This window comes from Pipistrellus kuhlii, unplaced genomic scaffold, assembly GCF_014108245.1.
Source record: "Pipistrellus kuhlii isolate mPipKuh1 unplaced genomic scaffold, mPipKuh1.p scaffold_m20_p_6, whole genome shotgun sequence".
NCBI classification, from domain to species: Eukaryota; Metazoa; Chordata; class Mammalia; order Chiroptera; family Vespertilionidae; genus Pipistrellus; species Pipistrellus kuhlii.
Window position 1 is genome coordinate 69,212,162 of NW_023425562.1, and position 20,413 is coordinate 69,232,574.

General features: G+C 39.1%; 1 protein-coding gene across 4 annotated transcripts; it reads left to right on the forward strand.

Moving 5' to 3' along the window:
- Positions 1 to 2: 2 nt before the first annotated feature.
- On the forward strand, positions 3 to 15,883 carry POLR3F (RNA polymerase III subunit F). Of its 4 annotated transcripts, XM_036418855.2 has the most exons (10): positions 154 to 381; positions 1,377 to 1,494; positions 5,620 to 5,687; positions 6,028 to 6,048; positions 6,177 to 6,244; positions 8,343 to 8,455; positions 11,532 to 11,675; positions 11,869 to 11,976; positions 13,229 to 13,420; positions 15,342 to 15,883. In XM_036418855.2, the coding sequence occupies exons 1-10, from the start codon at positions 320 to 322 to the stop codon at positions 15,417 to 15,419; spliced, it is 972 nt and encodes a 323-aa protein (XP_036274748.1). In that variant the 5' UTR covers positions 154 to 319; the 3' UTR covers positions 15,420 to 15,883. The 4 variants fall into 4 exon arrangements, with proteins under 4 accessions (XP_036274750.1, XP_036274751.1, XP_036274748.1 ...); XM_036418857.2 differs by lacking the exon at positions 11,869 to 11,976 and having other exon boundaries at positions 3 to 381; XM_036418858.2 differs by lacking the exon at positions 11,532 to 11,675 and having other exon boundaries at positions 145 to 381.
- Positions 15,884 to 20,413: the final 4,530 nt, after the last annotated feature.

Consider the following 20,413-nt stretch of genomic DNA (forward strand, 5'->3'; position numbering starts at 1 on the left):
GCCTTCTCCGAGGTTGGAAAATGCTAAAAAGTGGCGTCTCCACTCAGAATGAGGAAAGGAAGCTCGTTCGCCCGACAGGCATTGACCCTCTGGAAGCAAGAATAAGAGGATGTAGGGGGAAATGTTTTGATTTTTTTTAAAGAATCAGAGGATGTAGTGGCGCCCGTGCGTGACGCGGAGCAGGCGCGGTGTGGCCACCTCAAGCCGACAGACAAGGAAGGACCGGCTGCGACACGCGGAAGAAGGCCCATCGCCCGGCACCGCTGGTTCTCCGGCCGATACGCGCAGCTCACCCCACTGGTAAAAGAACCGCGTCCTCATGGCTGAGGTGAAGGTGAAGCTGCAGCCGCCCGACGCGGATCCAGTAGAAATAGAAAACAGGTGAGTCAGTGGGTGAGGCTCGGTTCCCGGCGGGTCATTTGGGCAGCCGGACCCTTTCTCCGGGGACTGCCGGGAGATACCGGACAAGTTTAGTGAGCACGCAGGGAGGGGGTTGCCGGGTGTGGATCCCCTTCCCACCCCCGAGGAACACAACGCTTAAGAAATTCAGAAGGAGTTTCTGACAGTTTGCAATTTTGTGTAGCTGTCCCGATGCTGTTAGGGAAGTTGTGATGATGCACCGCCTTCCTGTGTGAAGGTGATCGACGCTCAGCAAATGGCGTTTTTACCTAAGGACTTGAGGAGGATGCGTGTTCTGACTCCCAAGTGGCCCTTGTCGCTATGGGAACTCCCACGACAGGACGTGTGGGCGAAATCAGGGTGCAGTTTGTGATGACAAAGCAACACTAAGCCACAAATGGTTTCGGTGCGGAATTTAAGTCAAGATTGTAGGGCACCTAAACCTCTCACTATTGTAATTCTCTAGCAGTGCCTACTATTGTTAGATTACCACATAATCTTTAAAGACCCCAATTTTCTCAAGCTAATATGAATAGCAAATGAGGATCCCATGACAGTGTGAATATTTGGGCTTATTTCTGTTTGGTAGGGATAATTCCAAAAACAAGCCCCAGTTGTGAATTGTCATACATTTTGGCTTCCCACCAGAAATATCTGATTTGGCTCCTGCTTGCAGACTTACACTGTATCCTAACTTTGTGTACTTGCATCTGAGAAAATTGAAGCTGCAGCGTTAATATTTTTTTCTTTGTTTTCATTTGACCTTTGTTCTAATTTAGAATTCATATTGGTGAGAAAAATGTTTTCCTTAAATAATAATGTAAACATGTATTTTGAAAGCTTTGATTCAGAACCATCATAGAAACCCAGTCTGTCTGCTAAATGTGAAAACACAATTTCAAATTAATCTGCTAGTCCCCCCCCCCCCCCCGCAACCCCACTTGAAATAAGAATATCATTAATGCCTTTGTTCCTAGGATTATAGAATTATGTCATCAGTTCCCTCATGGAATCACAGACCAAGTAATTCAAAATGAAATGCCTCATATAGAAGCTCAGCAGCGGGCAGTGGCAATCAATAGACTGTTGTCTATGGTAAGGTGAACTCAACTAGTTAATGTAATTACATTTTTTAATTACCATTGTCATTACTTCCTATTATTAGTCATAAAAACATTGGAAGAGCCTGGCCAGCATGGCTTAGTAGTTGAGCATCAACCTATGAACCAGGAGGTCACGGTTCGATTCCCAGTCAGGGCACATGTCTGGGTTGTGGGCTCAAACTCCAGTGTGGGGCGTGCAAGAGGTAGCCAATGGATGAGTCTCTCCCATCATTGATGTTTCTATCTCTTTTTCTCCCTTCCTCTCTGAAATCAATACATTTAAAAAATAAAACAAAACACTGTTATTAAAAAAAGAAACATTGAAAGTGTGTTAGGTTGTGACTGATAAGATTTTAAACCAGGAAACAGCTCAGACTGCTTTGCTTGTTAACCTAATTGTCATTAAGATACATAAAGGCACATAGGCATAGTTTCTTCTGACGTTCTATTTGCTTCCTACTCCTGGTGTTGGCCATTCCCTATGAAACACATCCCCTGATTTTTCTGTGAATCATCACGAACCACCTCATTAAGGTATCCCTCCACAATCTCACTGAGCATTTCAAGAGGCAGGAATGAGTCCAGTTTAATGTCAACAGTGCTGGGTCCCTGGGAGGAAGTGCAGACTCAGCCCCCAGTGATAGCAGTGGGTTTTTGTTTTTTAGTGAAGCCCTTCTACCTATTCTTACCTTTTCTGTTTTCCTGGAGCTCTAATGTCATTCTCTCCTGTCCTAGTGGTACCCCATGTTCTAAATCTACCTATTTCTCCTTTCTATCCCCTATCATCAACATTCCCATGTCCTGAGGAATGTTGGTCTTAATAGCAATTAGGTAAAATATTTCTAAAATAAGGAATCATCTGAAGGCTGGTTTGCTTTTTATTATTATAATTATTATTTATGTTTTTTTAGAGGAAAGGAGGGAGAAAAAGAGGACTATCAATTTATTGTTCCACTTATTGATGCATTCATTGATTTCTTGTATGTGGCCCAACCTGCAGCCTTGGTTTATCAGGACAACACTAAATAACTGAGCTACCTGGCCAGGGCTAAGGCTGATTTGCTTTTTTAAATCAACTTTGTTGGATTTTTAAGGGCTTTGGATATGGAGGTTTGAGGACAAGTGAACTTTCTGTTAAAATGTTCCCTTCAACCTACTAGTTGAAGGGGTTGGCAAACTTTTTGTATAAAGTGGCAGATAGTATGTTTTAGGCTTTGCAGGCCATTTGGTTTCTGTTATAAGAGATAACTCTTCAAGAAAGTAGCTATGGCCGAAACCGGTTTGGCTCAGTGGGAAGAGCATTAGCCTGAGAACTGAAAGGTCCCGGGTTCGATTCCGGTCAAGGGCATGTATTTTGGTTGTGGGCACATCCCCAGCAGGGGGTGTGCAAGAGGCAGCTGATCAATGATTCTCTCATCAATGTTTCTAACTCTCTATCCCGTTTTCTTCCTCTCTGTAAAAAAATCAATAAAATATATATTTTTTTAAATTCCTGAAGAAGAAATTAGGAAAATTAAAAAAAAAAAAAACACGAAAGTAGCTATGGTCCACACATAAACAAATGGGTGTGGCTGTGTCCCAATAAAACTTTATTTATAAAAACAAGCAGTGAGCCAGATTGCTAACCTTGTTTTAGCACCAGGGAAAAAAGGACTCTTGATGATTTCTAGACATTTCATTATGAAGGTCTTCAGCTCCAGGAAAGATAGAGTAAGGGATGCCGGGAGGTTGTGGCAATAGAAAATGTTTTTGTCCTTTGACCACTCTTTCAACCCTTCCTTTCTGTCTGGAAATCATCCTCAGTACCTCCTTCTCTTTTACTATCTCTGTGACTGACCCCACCTACTGCCAGTCCTGTTTGCTATAGGCTGTAGTCAGTTGTGGAGCTATTGAAGAGTTTTAAGCAAGAGCAATTATCAATCACAAGTTATTACTGATTTTGCCTCTTAAATACATCTCAAATTTATCCCCCCATTTCCATTCCTATGACCCCTGCATGTGTTCTGGCTCTTTGCTTTTACCTGGACTATTCCAGTGCATCCCAACTGGCTCTCCTGGCTCCCTCTGCCTCAGAGCAGGCAGTCTGATGTGTCTTCAATACAGATCTGACCAAGTCACTTCCCCATCAGAAATACTTCTTTCAGTGCTAGAGATTCAAGTCAAAACTCACGGGTTGACCACATTGAACCTCTATCTTCCTTACCTATCTCCTCTTTTGCCATCATTGTGTCTCATAAGTTAGGTTTCAGAGGGACCACATCATGCTGTTGCATGTCTCAGGTCCTTTGCTCATGCTGTCTTCCCTGCTTAGAAGGCCCTTCTTCCTCTTCTTTTTAAAGTAAAAAGCTTATCAGATGACTAACTCCTCATTATCCTCTAAGACTCAGCTCTGCTGTTGTCTCCAAGAAGCCTCCCTGAATCCCAGATTGGGCCATAGCTGCTTCTCTGAGAGCCCATCCCACCCATTACTTACCTCTACCTTAATGCCATCCAGATGGTTTGAAGTTAGGTGTATGATTTGCTTTTAGAATTCATGTTTGTACCCACAAACAACAATCACAGTACTGGTTCATTAAATGTTCATAGGTTGAGTTAAATAACCAAATGGAACCTCTAAATTGAGCTTTGTAGTTCAGCTTTGCTACTTAATGGTGTCTAGGGAGGGAGGGTATTACTGTTCAGCCATATGTAAACCCATTTCCAAATCATGGGTCTGCCCAGTCATAACATGGAAATGGAGCCTCTCTTAGCCACATCTTCCCCAAACTGCCAGAAGCCCAATGGTACAGCCATCTGGGTGCTCCTAAGTTCAGACCCAGGGAAATTTAGAAGTATGTTAAGACATGCTTTATTTTACTTTTGATTTTTACAGAAAAACAAAACTGTGGGTCTTTTTTTCATTAGTTGACTCTTCTGCCTAATTTTTTTTTTAATATTTTATTGATTTTTTACAGAGAGGAAGGAAGAGTGATAGAAAGCTAGAAATATCAGTGAAAGACGCCGGGACTGGTTTGGCTCAATGGATAGAGCGTCGGCTTGGGGACTGAAAGGTCCCGGGTTCGATTCCGGTCAAGGGCATGTACCTTGGTTGCGGGCATATCCCCAGTAGGGGGTGTGCAGGAGGCAGCTGATCGATGACTCTCTCTCATCGATGTTTCTGACTCTCTATCTCTCTCCCTTCCCCTCTGTACAAAAATCAATAAAATATATTTAAAAAAAAAAAAAAAAAAAAAATATCAGTGAAAGAGAAACATCGACCAGCTGCCTCCTGCACACCCCCTACTGGGGATGTGCCCGCAACCAACGTACAGGCCCTTCACCAGAATCGAACCTGAGACCCTTCAGTCCATAGACTGACGCTCTACCACTGAGCCAAACCAGTTTCTGCATCTTCTGCCTAATTTTCATGTAACAAATAGAAATCACACATATCAGTAAATGTCACTATTAACTTTGTAAAGTTTAATCATTGTGTTAAAAAAATGTTTTTACAGCCCTAACTGGTTTGGCTCAGTGGATAGAGCGTGGGCCTGCAGACTCAAGGGTCCCAGGTTCAATTCTAGTCAAGGGCATGTCCTTTGTTGAGGGCACATCCACATTAGGGAGTGTGAAGGAGGCAGCTGATCGATGTTCCTCTCTCATCGATGTTTCTAACTCTCTAAAAAATAAATAAATAAATATATTTTTTTAAATGTTTTTACATGTTAGTTTTTATTTGAACTTTATGTAAATTATATTTTATTTGTATTATACTTATAGTTATTGAATTTGTTTTAATTTGAATCAATTTATTGAGGACAAGTGAACTTTCTGTTAAAAGTTCTAAAGATGCTTGTTTATAATTCTTTATACATTGATTATATAACCAAGCCAGGATCAAGCATATAAGTAATTATTAGATATTAATATTTTAGAAAATGATGAGATAAAGAGCTAAATTTTAAAAAATGCACCGTATGTGATAGGGGGAAATTTAAATCTCAAGAACTGACAAATAACTATGGGAGGTAGTATATTTAGTCTGTGTAAAATAATAAAGAATATATTAACATTTGTCATTAGATTTTATGTATCTCCAAAGTAATTCACTGCTATGTTCTATCTTTAAAAATTTTAGGGTCAGTTGGATCTCTTAAGGAGCAATACAGGTCTTCTGTATAGAATAAAGGATTCTCAGAATGCTGGGTAAGCACGTAATCACATCATTTTAAGAAAACTTTGATTATTACCAAATATAAGTTTTGAAAAAAAGCCGATACAGAATTGCATAATGTAAACCTCTTGCATATCATCCCTGCCTCCTATCATGAGTTCCCATTTCCTGGAAATAACTGCTTATAATAATTTGGTATATTTTTTTTCTTCTAGATATATAAATACATATAAATGATTATATATTTATATATAATCTCTCTTTTTTTCTTTTTTTTTAACCAAAAAATGGGATCATTCTATTCATACTGTCTTGCAACTTGTTTTTTTCACTTACTCTGTCTTGGACATCTTTTCATTCTGGTACATACAGCCCTGTCTCATTCTTTTTAAGGTAAGTTCTTATTTTAGTAAATAAGTCAATGTGATGACCTTGTCTGCTGATTCATTGGAGTAGTCATGTAGATTATTAGATTATCCTGTACCTCTTTGCCTTTTTAATTATATTTTATCCCCCTGCAGTAAAATGAAGGGATCAGATAACCAAGAAAAACTAGTATATCAGATCATAGAAGATGCAGGAAATAAAGGTAAGCATCTGAAAGAAGAAGCAGAAAAAAAATGTTGACTTTTGGACCAGATATAGGGACTGAGATTCTGTCTTCCTGGGAAATGGATCAGTGTCTGTGCTGCCACTTATATAAAAAGGAGAGGAAAATAATATACTTCTACATGGGCGGGGGTGGAGGGTGGGAAGGGAGAGGAAGTTGGTTTACAGTTGTGAGTATGCGAAAGTGTATTCTTTATTAATTATTGTATTATTTTGAATACAAACAACTGTAAACTTACTTTTGCCCCATCCTGTACTATATATATATATATATATATATATATATATATATATATATATATATATGTATGTATATATGTGTGTGTGTGTGTGTGTGTGTGTGTGTATGTATGTATAATATATGCTTGGAGAACATCTGGAGTGATGTCATTGTTGCTTCAAAGGAGGCAGGGATTAGATAACTGAGCAGGAATGGAAAGAAACTTCCAAATATTGAACCATGTGAATGTATTATCCAAAATAAAAGTTAAGGTCCTTTTTTTAATCCTCTTTATACTTAGGAAAGCCTTAGTTTCTTCATCACATGTAAATTGTGGCTAATAAAATCTCTCTGGTTTTTCAAAAAACAAACAGAGAGATGAATAGAGCAGTATGGCAGTGTCTGACTAGGTCACAGAACAGCTATTTAGTTTCTCTAACTTCATTGAAGAACTATATCTAAATTGCTGCTTATAAAGAAAAGTAAATAAATTGCTGGTTATTACAATTTAGGATATATTTGATCTGTTAGCTTTAACATTTATAATGTAATGTGAAACCACTAAAAATAGATGAATGAAAAAACCGTTCTGTGTTGAAAAAAGTTCTTATCTCATTATGCCTCTGCACTGGGAAGAAAATATGGCAAAATATTTTTACATAATATTCCCTTTTCACATATAACACTCTTTCTTTCTTTGAAAGAAAAATTATACCTCCCTGTACAGGCTGTTGAGTGGCTGTAAGAACTATAATCTTCCTATTTTCCATCTCCTGAATGTAGTGTTGTAAAATGGACATCGGTGCTCACATAAACGGGTTTTTTTTTCTCTCCCTTGAAGATTGCAGCTGACTGTAGCCCAAACTTAATTTTGTGTTTTACATATATAATCTGATTGAAATTTATAGAAAACAGAGGTTGGGATACAGGAGGGAGAGGAAGAGACTGTCAAGCACCACTTAACAACAAGGATAAGTTCTGAAAAATGCATAGTTAAGTGATTTTATGGTCCTTCTGCAAATATCACAGAGTTTACTTATACAAACATAGATGATATAAGCCTATTACATACCTAGGCAATATGATATATGGCTTATTACTCCTAAACTACAAGCCTTTGCAACATATTACTGTATAAAACAACACAAGATTAAATCAAGCACAAAAGAAAAGAATGCAATCAAGAGACACAGTAAACCCGAAATGTATGAGACTAGGGATAAGTGAAGCTTCTGCAGCATAGTTTTACAGTAAACTTTTTTTTTATAAGTAGGAAGAGTACATTTTAAATTCATGATTAAATGTATACTATAGTAAATATGTAACCAGTAAAATAGTCACTTATCAAGTATTATGGACTGTACATAATTGTATATGCTGTATTTTTATACGACTGGTTGGTTTGTTTATACCAGCACTACCACAAACACATGAGTAATGAGTTGGGCTACATTAGGACACCAGATGATAGAAATTTTCACCTCTATTATAATCATTTGGACCCACCAGGATACATGTGGTCCATCACTGATGTCAGTATGTAGCACATAACTGCATAAATTTAATAGCATTCAAGATTTTTCTTCCAATACAAAAGATCCTTTTTATTTGTTTTTAAAAAGGTTCCACACTAGGATTCTAAGAAATTTCTATAGAAAATAGAACATATAGCATATATTGTTTTGCATACTTTTGTTACTTTATGTGAGAGTCTTATTACCTCCATGTCACTTAATTTTTCCTATAATTGTGCCCTAGCAATATATAGATATATATTTTGCTGGTTTTGGAATGAGATATAAGCAATGGATTATAAGCACAAATCTTATAGTTTTAAACTTATTTTACTTTCTTACAGGAATATGGAGCAGAGACATCCGGTATAAAAGTAATTTGCCATTAACAGAAATTAACAAAATTTTAAAGAATTTGGAAAGTAAAAAGCTTATCAAAGCTGTTAAGTCTGTAGCAGTGAGTAGTTTTCACTTTCCTTCCAAATGTTTACTATATATATTACTCCAATTATATTTCAAGTTTTTATTGTTCTTTAAGCTGTGCTGTGATTTAAAACAACTGATCAAAAAATATATTTTAAAATTTAGCTCATAATTGGTTTGGAGATACTGCTTAGATATGTCACTTCTTACCCACTCAAAATTAGTAAATTAGTAAAGCTAATTTACTCTATTTAGGAAAGAATTTTTGGAATCATGAACATTTTTTCTGGATTTTGTGATGTGTAAGATAATTTACTCTCATCTTGATATATTAGATTACTCATTGAACAAATATCTACTGTGTGCTTGCAATACATTAGTGAATAAGTCAGAGAAAGATCTCTGCCTTGGTGGATCATCTGTTCCACCACATAGTTTCTCTTCCTCACCCCACCCTACCCATCACATCCTTCGGGGGCTCCATGCTCCAGAACTGTGTTCATCATGGACATCTGCTGCTGACCTCACTGATTTTAGTATCAAAGGAGCCAAAATTCCCTTAGATTAAAGTTTGCTTGAACACAAATTTCAGCATATAAGAATTTAATATTCATGCAAATTGATACAGCCACTATGGAAAACACTATAGAGGTTCCTCAAAAAAAAAATTTTTTTTTAAATGGAACTGCCTTATGACCCAGCAATTCTACTTCTGGGTATATATCCGAAGAAACCCAAAACACTAATTCAAAATAATATATGCACCCCTATGCTCATTGCATTATTTACAATAGCAAAGATATGGAAGCAACCTAGGTAGATGAGTGGATAAAAAAAACAGTGGTAATATATATAATGGAATATTAGCCATAAGAAAGAATAGAATCTTACCATAACAGCATGAACAGACCTAGAAAGTATGCTAAGTGAAAGAAGTTAGAGAAAGACAAATATATGATTGTATTTATATGTGGAATATAAAAAACAAAATACATGAATAAATAAAACTGAAACAGACTCATAGATACAGAGAACAAATTGATGGTTGCTAGAGGGGAAGGGGTTTGGAGGACTGGGTAAAAAGACAAAGGGATTAAGTACAGATTGATAGTTAGAAAATAACCACAGGAATGTAAAGTATAGCATAGAGAACATACCTAGTCAATAATGTAATAATTATGTATGGTGCCAGGTGGGTACTTGAAATATCAGGGGATCACTTGTAGGGTATATGATTATCTAACTATAAGGCTGTACACCTGAAACATATAAAATAATATTGATGTCAACTGTAATTGAAAAATTAAATAAAAAATATAGGTGAATTGCCAAAAAAAAGTTTGATATTCATTTGATTCTACTTATCAATGATTTTTATGTCATACCACTCCCTAAGTTAGAATATTATTTCTATTTCACATTTTTAATGGGTAAGTTCCAATATATATACAGAAGTAAAGAAAATAATATAATGAATCCCCACATACCCATCTCCTAGCTTCATTTCTACAATTCTCCTACATCTTTATTTTTAATAGCTTTATTGAGATATTTACATATTATAAAATTAATCCTCTTAAAGGGTATGATTCATTGGGTTTCAGTGTACTCACAGGATTGTGCAGCCATCACACTCTTCTGATTTTAAAACATTTTCCTCACCCCAGCATGTGACCACACTAGCAGTCATTCCCCAGCCTCCTTGTCCCAAGGCCCTGACAACCACTAATGTATGTTCTATCTCTATAGATTTGCCTAATCTGGACATTTCCTATAAATGGAATCATGTATATGTGGTGTGTGTGTGTGTGTGTGTCTGTGTGTTTTGTTTGTTTTTTTGGATCTGGCTTCTTTCACTTAGAATGATATTTTCAAGGTTGCAAACCAAGTAGTATAAATTTTCATAAGTCCATACCAGGAGATGTTTGAATAAATGGACACATTAGACAAGTCCATAGAGAAGAATTTCAAATTTATGTAGACACTCCACCCTAAAGAAAGTAGAGCATAATTCCTAATCCTTAGTTGTGGGTAGTACATAATAACTTTCTTCCAAGGAAAGGGCAGGGGAAAAAGTACAGTGAAGAAACTGTGAGTCACTACCGTTAGCCAGGCGATTAAGGTTAATGTCAACACTGATAAGTCATATTGATGACAATCATCTCTTGGTGACAATCAGATACCCTTAATATCTATATATATATTAAAGCCCAGTGACCATTATGATGGAACGACCAGAATGAGCGGTCACTGTGACGTGCACTGAATACCAGGGGGGCAGACACTCAACGCAGGAGCTGACCCTTAGTGGACAGTGCGTTCCCACAGGGGAAGCGCCCCTCAGGCAGAAGCCAGACTCACGGCTGACAAGTGCAGCAGCAGTGGTGGGAACCTCTCCCACCTCCGAGGTAGCGCTAAGAAGCAGCAAGGCCAGCTTCTCAGGGATTGGGCCTAAGCTGGCAGGCAGATGTACCCTGAGGGGTCCCGGACTGCAAAAGGACATAGCCCGGGCTGAGGGACTCTCCCTCCCCCAAGAGCACGAATTTTGTGCACTGGGCCTCTAGTGATGTGATAAGAAGGTCATTTGATCTCTGTGATCTTTCTTCCAGTTTAATAATCAGAAAAACATTGACCAAATCCCAATTAAGGGCATCCCAATTAAGGGCATCCTACAGAATACCTGACCATTAATTCTCAAAACTGTCAAGTTCATCAATAACGACACTTAAAAACTGTCACAATCTAAAATTTACTTCAAGAGACATGACAACTAAATCTAATGTGGTATCTTGGGGGCGGTGTGGGGGAATGGACCAGAAAAAATGGACCAGAAAAAAATTATGGAAAAACTCAGGAAATACGAACAAAGTGTAGACTTTAGTTCATAATAATATATCAGTATTGGTTCATCATTGTAACAAATGTACCCTATTAATTTAAGATGCTAATAATAGGGAAAACATTATAAGGTAACTGGAATTCTATACCATTTTCACAATAATTCTGTGAATCTAAAACTCTAAAACCTAATGTTTTGAGCTTTTTTTCACATCTTAGTTTTGGGAGATTGTTAGCTTATAAGCACCTCTTCTGTGCATGCTTTTTCCTAGGCCTCAAAGAAAAAGGTGTATATGCTCTATAACCTGCAGCCAGACCGGTCTGTAACTGGTGGAGCCTGGTACAGTGACCAGGATTTTGAATCTGAATTTGTAGAGGTGCTTAACCAACAGTGTTTTAAGTTCCTACAAACCAAGGTAAGGCATAGTTGAATAAACATTTTTTAAGATTCTTCATAAAGAATGTTTAAATTTGTAGATCTTGTTTCATAGGCATATTAAATTGGTAATTTTTACTAAACAAAATATGTTCTGTTGATTTCACTCTGTATAAATTGTATTCAGAAAACAGTTGTGTTCTTGCTAAGATTTATGTGTCTTATCCTTATAGGCAGAAACAGCCCGAGAAAGCAAACAGAATCCAATGATACAAAGAAATAGTTCATTTGCTTCATCACATGAAGTGTGGAAATATATCTGTGAATTGGGGATCAGTAAGGTCAGAACTCAGTTTCTAATTTTTATCTTACTTTTTAAAACATAGTTTATTCCAAATATATTTGACCCTGAGCATTTTTTCAGGGGATAACCTGTGAATATTCTGCAGAACCCACTTTGGAAAAGTACTATCCTGAGCCAGTTAGGCAAAGTTGGTCATTGCCATTGGCATTATCGGAACTGTGTGTATTTGAGCTTGGGAGACAGAGCAGCAGAGCGGAGCCTGGTACCGTAGTACATTTCACTTTCAGAAGTTTATTCTGACTTTTTTTTTTCTTTTTTCTTTTTTTAATATATTTTTATTGATTTTTTACAGAGAGGAAGGGAGAGAGAGAGCTAGAAATGTCGATGAGAGAGAAACATCGACCAGCTGCCTCCTGCACACCCCCCACCGGGGACGTGCCCGCAGCCAAGGCACATGCCCCCGACCGGAATCAAACCCGGGACCCTTCATTCTGCAGGCCGACGCTCTACCACTGAGCCAAACCGGTTTCGGCTATTCTGACTTTCTTAGACACATTTCTTTTTTAATATATTTTTATTGATTTCAGAGAGAAAGGAAGAGGGAGAGATAGAAACATCAACAATGAGACAGAATCATTGATTGGTTGCCTCCTGCATGCCCCACACTGGGGACCGAGCCTACAACCCAGGCATGTGCCCTTGACTGGAATCAAACCTGGGACCCTCAGTCCTCAGGCCAACGCTTTATCCACAAAGTCAAACCAGCTAGGGCAGGCACTTTTCAATATATGTGCCAACAGTCATCACATCAGTTGTCATTTATTGGTATTTTCCTCTTATGAGATATATGGTGGTATCGGCATATTTTTTGAAGACTTTTACATAAGGTCCTATACATAAGGAAATAGTGCTGAATACTTTTCATGATCAAAGAAGAAATTGAACATTTAGACAAGTCATTTTTCATTTTCCAGATTTTTCATTTATAAACTAGTGATTTTGACTAAAGACTGTTTTATGTCTAAAATACCTTTCTGCTCAAGCATTTTATAAATCTCCATCCAATTCTTACCAAACTTGACTTTACAAGACTTCTAGGTTTTACATAAAAGAGCAAAGATATGAAAGTCAGTTTGAGGTAAGATTTTCTGTCTGTAGCATTTGAGTGGTTTGTGCTAACTTGGATCATTGTTCAGCCTCTTTGTGTTTTCCATGACTTGTTTTTAACTCCCTCCAAAAGGATGTGTCTTTGTCCTTTTTGTTTCCTTTATAATATATTTCCTTTACAGGTAGAGTTGTCTATGGAGGACATTGAAACCATCTTGAATACACTCATATATGATGGGAAAGTGGAGATGACTATCATCGCTGCAAAGGAAGGCACAGTTGGCAGTGTAGACGGACACATGAAATTGTACAGAGCAGTCAATCCAATCATCCCACCTACGGGCTTGGTCCGGGCCCCCTGTGGACTCTGCCCTGTGAGTTCAAGAGACTTCACGTTACACTTGACTACCTCCAAGTGCAAATGCCATGTAACGTACCAATAAGCACACCCCAGTTTTCTGACTCTCAGGGTTGACCAAGAATTAAACCTCCATGTAATCTTGATATTTAATGAACAAATCATTGCCTTACATAAGAGATCTGTGTTTTAAAATGGACAATTTTTTAAAAATATATTTTATTGTTTTTTTTACAGACAGGGAGAGAAATAGAGAGCCAGAAACATGGATGAGAGAGAAACATCGACCAGCTACCTCCTGTACACCCACCACCGTGAATGTGCCCGAAACCAAGGCACACGCCCCTGACCGGAATGGAACTTGGGACCTTCCAGTCCACAAGCCAATGCTCTGTCCACTGAGCCAAACCAGTTAGGGCTAAAATGGACAATTTTTTACAACTATTAATCTTTTAACCTTAGTAGTGTGAGCAATGAAATTTGTTGAGAACATGAGAACATAGCATAGACATGTTTTTGAAGATTTATGTGGTTTCATTAAATCCTTCTTATGTCCCTTTGAGCTACTGGAGTTATTTTCCCTTAAGTAGGAGGGAACTTAGGCCAAGAAAGACCTAAGAGCATGTGGCTTAGAAGTAACAACCAGGATTCAAATTCAGAGGTAATATTCTTTCCCCTGCAGTATGCCCAAGTACTCTTCATTCATTTATGAGTGCCAACTGTGTGCTATAGGGACTGTCCCAGCCTCATCACATTTATATTCATGGGCTGCTAATCTGTTTTATTTCATTACTAGAGGCCCGATGCACAAAATTCGTGCAAGAGTAGGCCTTCCGCTGAAACCGGTTTGGCTCAGTGGACAGAGCATCGGCCTGCAGACTCAAGGGTCTCTGGTTCGATTCCAGTCAAGGGCATGTACCTTGGTTGCAGGCACATCCCCAGTGGGAGGTGTGCAGGAGGCAGCTGATCGATGTTTCTCATGGATGCTTCTAGCTTTCTATCCCTCTCCCTTCCTCTCTGTAAAAAATCAATAAAATATATTAAAAGAAAGAAAAAGAATAGGCCTTCCTTCCCCAGCTGCTGGCACCGGCTTTCCTCTGGTACCCAGGACCAGGCTTCCTCTGTCCGCCGGCAGGCACCTTGCACCCGGGCTTCCCTTGCAGCCCTGGCTTCGTCCAGAAGGATGTCCAGTTTAATTAGCATATTATGCTTTTATTATTATAGATACTGGCCCTTTTTATATATCTAAGCATTCTATGCCATGGTTTCAATTACTAGAAAAAAGGCTACCATATTGGAAATTCTATTCAGTACCCTTCACAAAAAGGAAAGTAGCTAAACAGGAAACATTTCATTAGTCAAAACTAAGTCTTTTTTTTTTTTTTTTTTTTTTTTTTTTTTATTGATTTTTACACAGAGAGGAATTGAGAAGGATAAAAGAGTTAGAATTGTCGATGAGAGAGAAACAGTGACCAGCTGCCTCTTGCACACCCACCACTGGGGATATGCCTGCAACCAAGGTACATGCCCTTGACCGGAATCGAAACTGGGACCTTTCAGTACGCAGGCCGACGCTCTATCCACTGAGCCAAACCGGTTTCGGCTAAGTCATTCTTATGTATAGATCTCCCTTGAATTCCTGTTACCTGCTAATAGTCTTTTCCCCAGTGGGCAGGTGAGCATGGTCATCTTAATGCTATAGTAAAAGATTTCCCATTAAGTAACTTTATGATCACAGGGCAGGCCTAATAATTAGTATGTCCTTAAATACAGACCTAATCTCTTTCAATTTGAAAGTTTTGTTTTTAATAAATAGTGCTTTAAGTAAACGGTTGGGTCTGGGATAGTTTAATAAAATTTTGAGACATTTAATTTGACTTTATTAGTATAATAAATTAAAACTTCAGTTTGAATATAAATATTTTTCTGTTTTAAAGGTTTTTGATGACTGCCATGAAGGTGGTGAGATTTCGCCCTCTAACTGCATTTACATGACAGAATGGCTTGACTTTTAATAGAGCTAGGAACTTTATGACATCTTTCAAATGAAGTTATTTTGGGAACAAATTATTTAACTCATGATGGAACATCAATTTCCCTTGAAAGCAAACTTCACAATAATGGATACAGACTTACTGCTATGAAAATGTATTTTTTAAATCTATGAAGACTAAATTTATATTGGTAGAGTAGCCATCAGAATATACAGCAGGTAAGTGAAATCCCTTCTTTAATAAATAAAATACTTTGAAGTTCTGGAGGACAACATCCGAAGCTTTCAAGATTTGACTGTCCAAAAAAAAAAGAACCCAACAAATGCATATTTACCAATGGATAATAGCCGGAGCCTAAAAATGCTTGTTTTAAAGCTATTTATTAAGGTCTTCATTGGAAATTGTTTATATCTGGTTCACTGTCACCATTTCTGTTCCCTCAGTGGTTCCACTGAGAATAAATTAAAACAGGAAAGGCAGGAATAGCAGAACAGTCTGTGCAAATTGGGGTATGGATAGAGAGGATAGTTGGAACATCCTTTTCCACATTCTGTTCCTTTTTATGTGAAGTATTCTTGTCCTAGCCCCATGGTCGGCAAACTGTGGCTCACGAACCACATGCAGCTCTTTGGCCCCTTGAGTGTGGCTCTTCCACAAAATACCACTGCCTGGGCAAGTCTGTTTTGAAGAAATGGCATTAGAAGAAGTTTAAGTTTAAAAAATTTGGCTCTCAAAAGAAATTTCAATTGTTGTTCTGTTGATATTTGGCTCTGTTGACTAATGAGTTTGCCGACCACTGCCCTAGCCAGTTTGGCTCAGTGGATCAAGCGTTGGCCTACGGACTGAAGGGTCCTAGGTTCGATTCTGGTCAAGGGCACATGCCTGGGATGTAGGCTCAGTCCCCAGTAGGGGCATGCAGGAGGCAGCTGATCAATGATTCTTTCTCAGCATTGATGTTTCAATCTCTTCCTCCCTGAAATCAATAAAAATATTTTTTTAAAGAAATATTTTGGAGGATTAAGCTACTGCATTTACCTCAAACTTAAATAACTATTGTCAAGGATGTTTTCAGTCCATTAATATTATTCTCATCCAAAAGGGTTTTTTCCCTCTAGACCTTCTTTGTTAAAGTCTTACAAATTCATCTATGGCTGTTATATTATTTAATAGAATTTTTCCTATATTCTTATTATTTAAGTAACATTAAAACCAAAAATAATCCATTGCCCTCTAGTCAGACTTTATTTTGGGAAGGGGTACCATTTGTTTGTTCTTGTCCTATTTTAGACTTATTTCTTTTCTTTATTCTGTTCTAAAACTCATGATGTAATATGTCTAAACTGAGCAGAAAGCCATTGTCATTGTCCGTAGTTCTAATACCACTTTCAGTTTTCATTCTTTAGACATATAAAACATACTAGCTTGTTTGTAGTGTTCCACAGATGTTAGCTGGAGGACTTTTTAGGATCTCAGCTGTTGTATTTTCCCTTTTAACTCCATTTAAAGGTTTCTGTGTTGCCCTGGGCAGTGTAATTCAGTTGGTTGAACATCACTCCATACACAGAGAGGTCACCAGTTCAATTTTAGTAAGGGTACACGTCCAGGTTGCAGGTTTGATCGGCGGGGGCGGGGGGGGGGGGGAATCTGATGTTTCTCAGCGGGGGGTTATCTATGTTTCTCCCTCTCCCTCTCTAAAAGCAATAAAATAAAATAAATGTGCCTGGCCTGCAAGACTCAGTGTTTGAGCATCAACCTATGAACAAGGAGGTCACGATTTGATTCCCAATCAGGGCACATGCCCAGGTTGCGGGTTCAGTCCCCAGTGGGGGGACATGCTGGAGACAGCCAATCACTGATTCTCATCATTGATGTTTCCATCTCTCTCACTCTCTCCCTTCCTTTCTGAAATCAATAAAAATATATTTTATAAACAATGGACGCAAAACTCGGAGGGGGAGGGCATATATGGGAGTGGAGTTGGGCAATGGTAAGATATGTACACATATAATACTTTAATTTTTAAAAATCAAGAAATCTATATAATAAATTATAATTATATATAATATAAAAAAGTTTCTTTGGCTAGGCCAAAAGTGTGAAACCAGAGGAAAGGAATTCAAGCTCAGCTACTCCTGAGGCCTGAGTTCAAACAGTTTGGAGATATTCTTAAGCCAGGAGTGGGGAACACCCAGCAAGAGGGCTGTATAGATCCACAAAACTATTTGATCTGGCCCAACAAGGCAATTATAGAGGGGTCTCAAAATTCAACAAATCTAGGAGTGTAAATTTATCAATATAAATTTACATTGAATGAATGATGTATGTTATAAATATCCATATGGCCTTTGGTAGAAAAAAGGTTCCCCACTCCTGCTAAGTGGACAACCAGAAGGGTTATTTTGAAATAAATGGGATTAGTAAAATAAATTCAGTTAAATAACCAATTTTTGAGAATCAAATTCTGTGGCCAGCTATATAGAATTAGCATTTGATGACACTAGCTCTTTGAAACAAATAACATTTTTTAAGTATTGGATATACATGAGATAGAGAACCCAGGAGCCTGTAAAGTACAGATTTCTCTTCTACCACCAGTGAGAATTGGAATGAGCCGGGACCGGTTTGGCTCAATGGATAGAGCGTCGGCTTGGGGACTGAGGGGACCCGGGTTCGATTCTGGTCAGGGGCATGTACCTTGGTTGCGGGCATGTCCCCGGTGGGGGGTGTGCAGGAGGCAGCTGATTGATGACTCTCTCTCATCGATGTTTCTGACTCTCTATCTCTCTCCCTTCCTCTCTGTACAAAATCAATAAAATATATTAAAAAAAAAAAAAAAAAGAGAGAATTGGAATGATAATATCTGTCCTTCGGGGGACCTGGCCTATCACAGAGGTATAGTCTTATTTAATAAGCAAACTGAACTTGGAGAATTCGCATTGGAAAGCAGGAATCAGTTTTAAATATAGACTCTGCATTATGTCTTAATTTTTTTTTTTCCAGAGATTTATTTTTAAAGCTTACAATCAATGGCTAAAACATAAAAGTATCCCTTGCCTCACTAGAATAAAGATTCTCTTTAAACCTTTTTGTCATAGCACATCTTAAATTGTGAAAATTAGCTGAAGGAAAAAGACAATAATTTAAAAACACAGCACCTTTGATGGCAAATGTATATTTATGTACTGGAGTAAACTTTGACCAAAACAAATAGTGGGGCTCTAGACTCGTGACACCACCAAAAAATCAAGTTGTGAGTGAAGTCCTAATCCTACAGTTGATTTTCATTTAATATAAGATATTTTGCTCACCTGAGATTGGATATTCCCCGGAGTCTGGCAAGGCCTTGCTATAGTTAATAATGAGCCATATACAAAAATGAGAATCTATGGTTCGATGGCTCATTAATGGTTCTCATCGATGTTTCTCCCTCTCCCTCTCTAAAATCAATAAAAACAGAAAGTAAGCTTCTGCCCAGCATGCCTGACTTAGTGTTTAATTCCCGGTCAGGGCACATGCCCAGGTTGGGCAGTTAAACTAATAGTTTATGTGGGATTCTTCAATGAAGCTTCTCTGATCTTAGTTTGGTGATGAGTTTTACAGAGCCATGATTTTTCTGATAACCAACTAAGCAAACTAGACAAGTAATTTCAAATTGAGTCATATTAGATGGTGGGTCAGGGAAGAATATAAAATACATTAGGGGCCCGGTGCAAAAAATTTGTGCATGGGGGTGGGAGGTGTCCCTATGCCCAGCCTGCACCCTCTCCAATCTATGACTCCTTGAGGGATGTCCAACCACCCATTTAGGCCTGATCCCAGTGGAACTAAACAGGCAATTGGACATCCCTCTCAATCCAGGATTGCTGGCTCTCAACTGCTCACCTGCCTCTACCTAATTGCCCCTAACTGCTTCTGCCTGCCAGCCTGACCAACTCCTAACTACTCCCCTGCCAACCTGATTGACACTTAACTGCTCCCTAGCTGGCCCGATTGCCCTTAACTGCCCTCACCTGCCGACCTGGTTACCCCTAACTGCCCTCCCCTGCCACTCTGGTCACCCTTAACTATCCTCCCCTGCAGGCCTGGTCACCTCCAACTGCCCTCCTCTCCTACCCCAGTCACCCCTAACTGTTCTTCCCTGCAGGCCTGCCCTTCCCTGTAGACCTGGTCACCGCCACCCCCAGTTGTTCTCCCCTGCAGGCCTGGTCCTCCCCCAACTGCCCTTCCCTGCAGGCCTGGTTCCCCTCCCCCCACAATTGCCCTCTGCAAGCCTGGTCCCCCCCAACTGTCCTCCCCTTCAGGCCTGTCCCCACCAACTACTCTCCCCTGCAGGCCTGGTCTCCCCAACTGCCCTCCTCTGCTGGCCTGGTCACCCCTAACTGCTCTCCCTGCTGGTGTGATCACCCACAACTGCACTCCCCTTCAGGCCAGTTTCCTCCCAACTGCCCTACCCTGCAGGCCTGGTCCCCTGCAGGCCTGAATCCCCCCCCCCCCCCAACTGTCTCCATTGCAGGCCTGGTCACTCCTAACTGCCCACAACGGCCCTCCCCTGCAGGCCATCTTGTGGTGGCCATCTTCTGTCCACATGAGGGTGGCCATTATGTATCTTGGGGTGATGGTCAATTAGCATAATACTCTTTTATTAGATAGGATGCCCTAGATTCCAGTGCTGTCCAATTGAACTTTCTATAATAATTGGCTGATAATTGGTTTTTTTGTGTGTGTGGTTTTTTTTTTTTTTAATAAACCATGTCATGTTTTTTTGTTTGTTTTTGTTTTTATTTTTTTCAGAGAGGAAGAGAGAGGGATAGAGAGCTAGAAACATCGATGAGAGAGGAACATCGACCAGCTGCCTCCTGCACACCCCCTACTAGGGATGTGCCCGCAACCAATGTACATACCCTTGACCGGAATCGAACCTGGGACCTTTCAGTCTGCAGACCGATGCTCTATCCACTGAGCCAAACCAGTTTCGGCAGCTAATGATTGTTTAAGGCAATATTTAGAGATAGTAA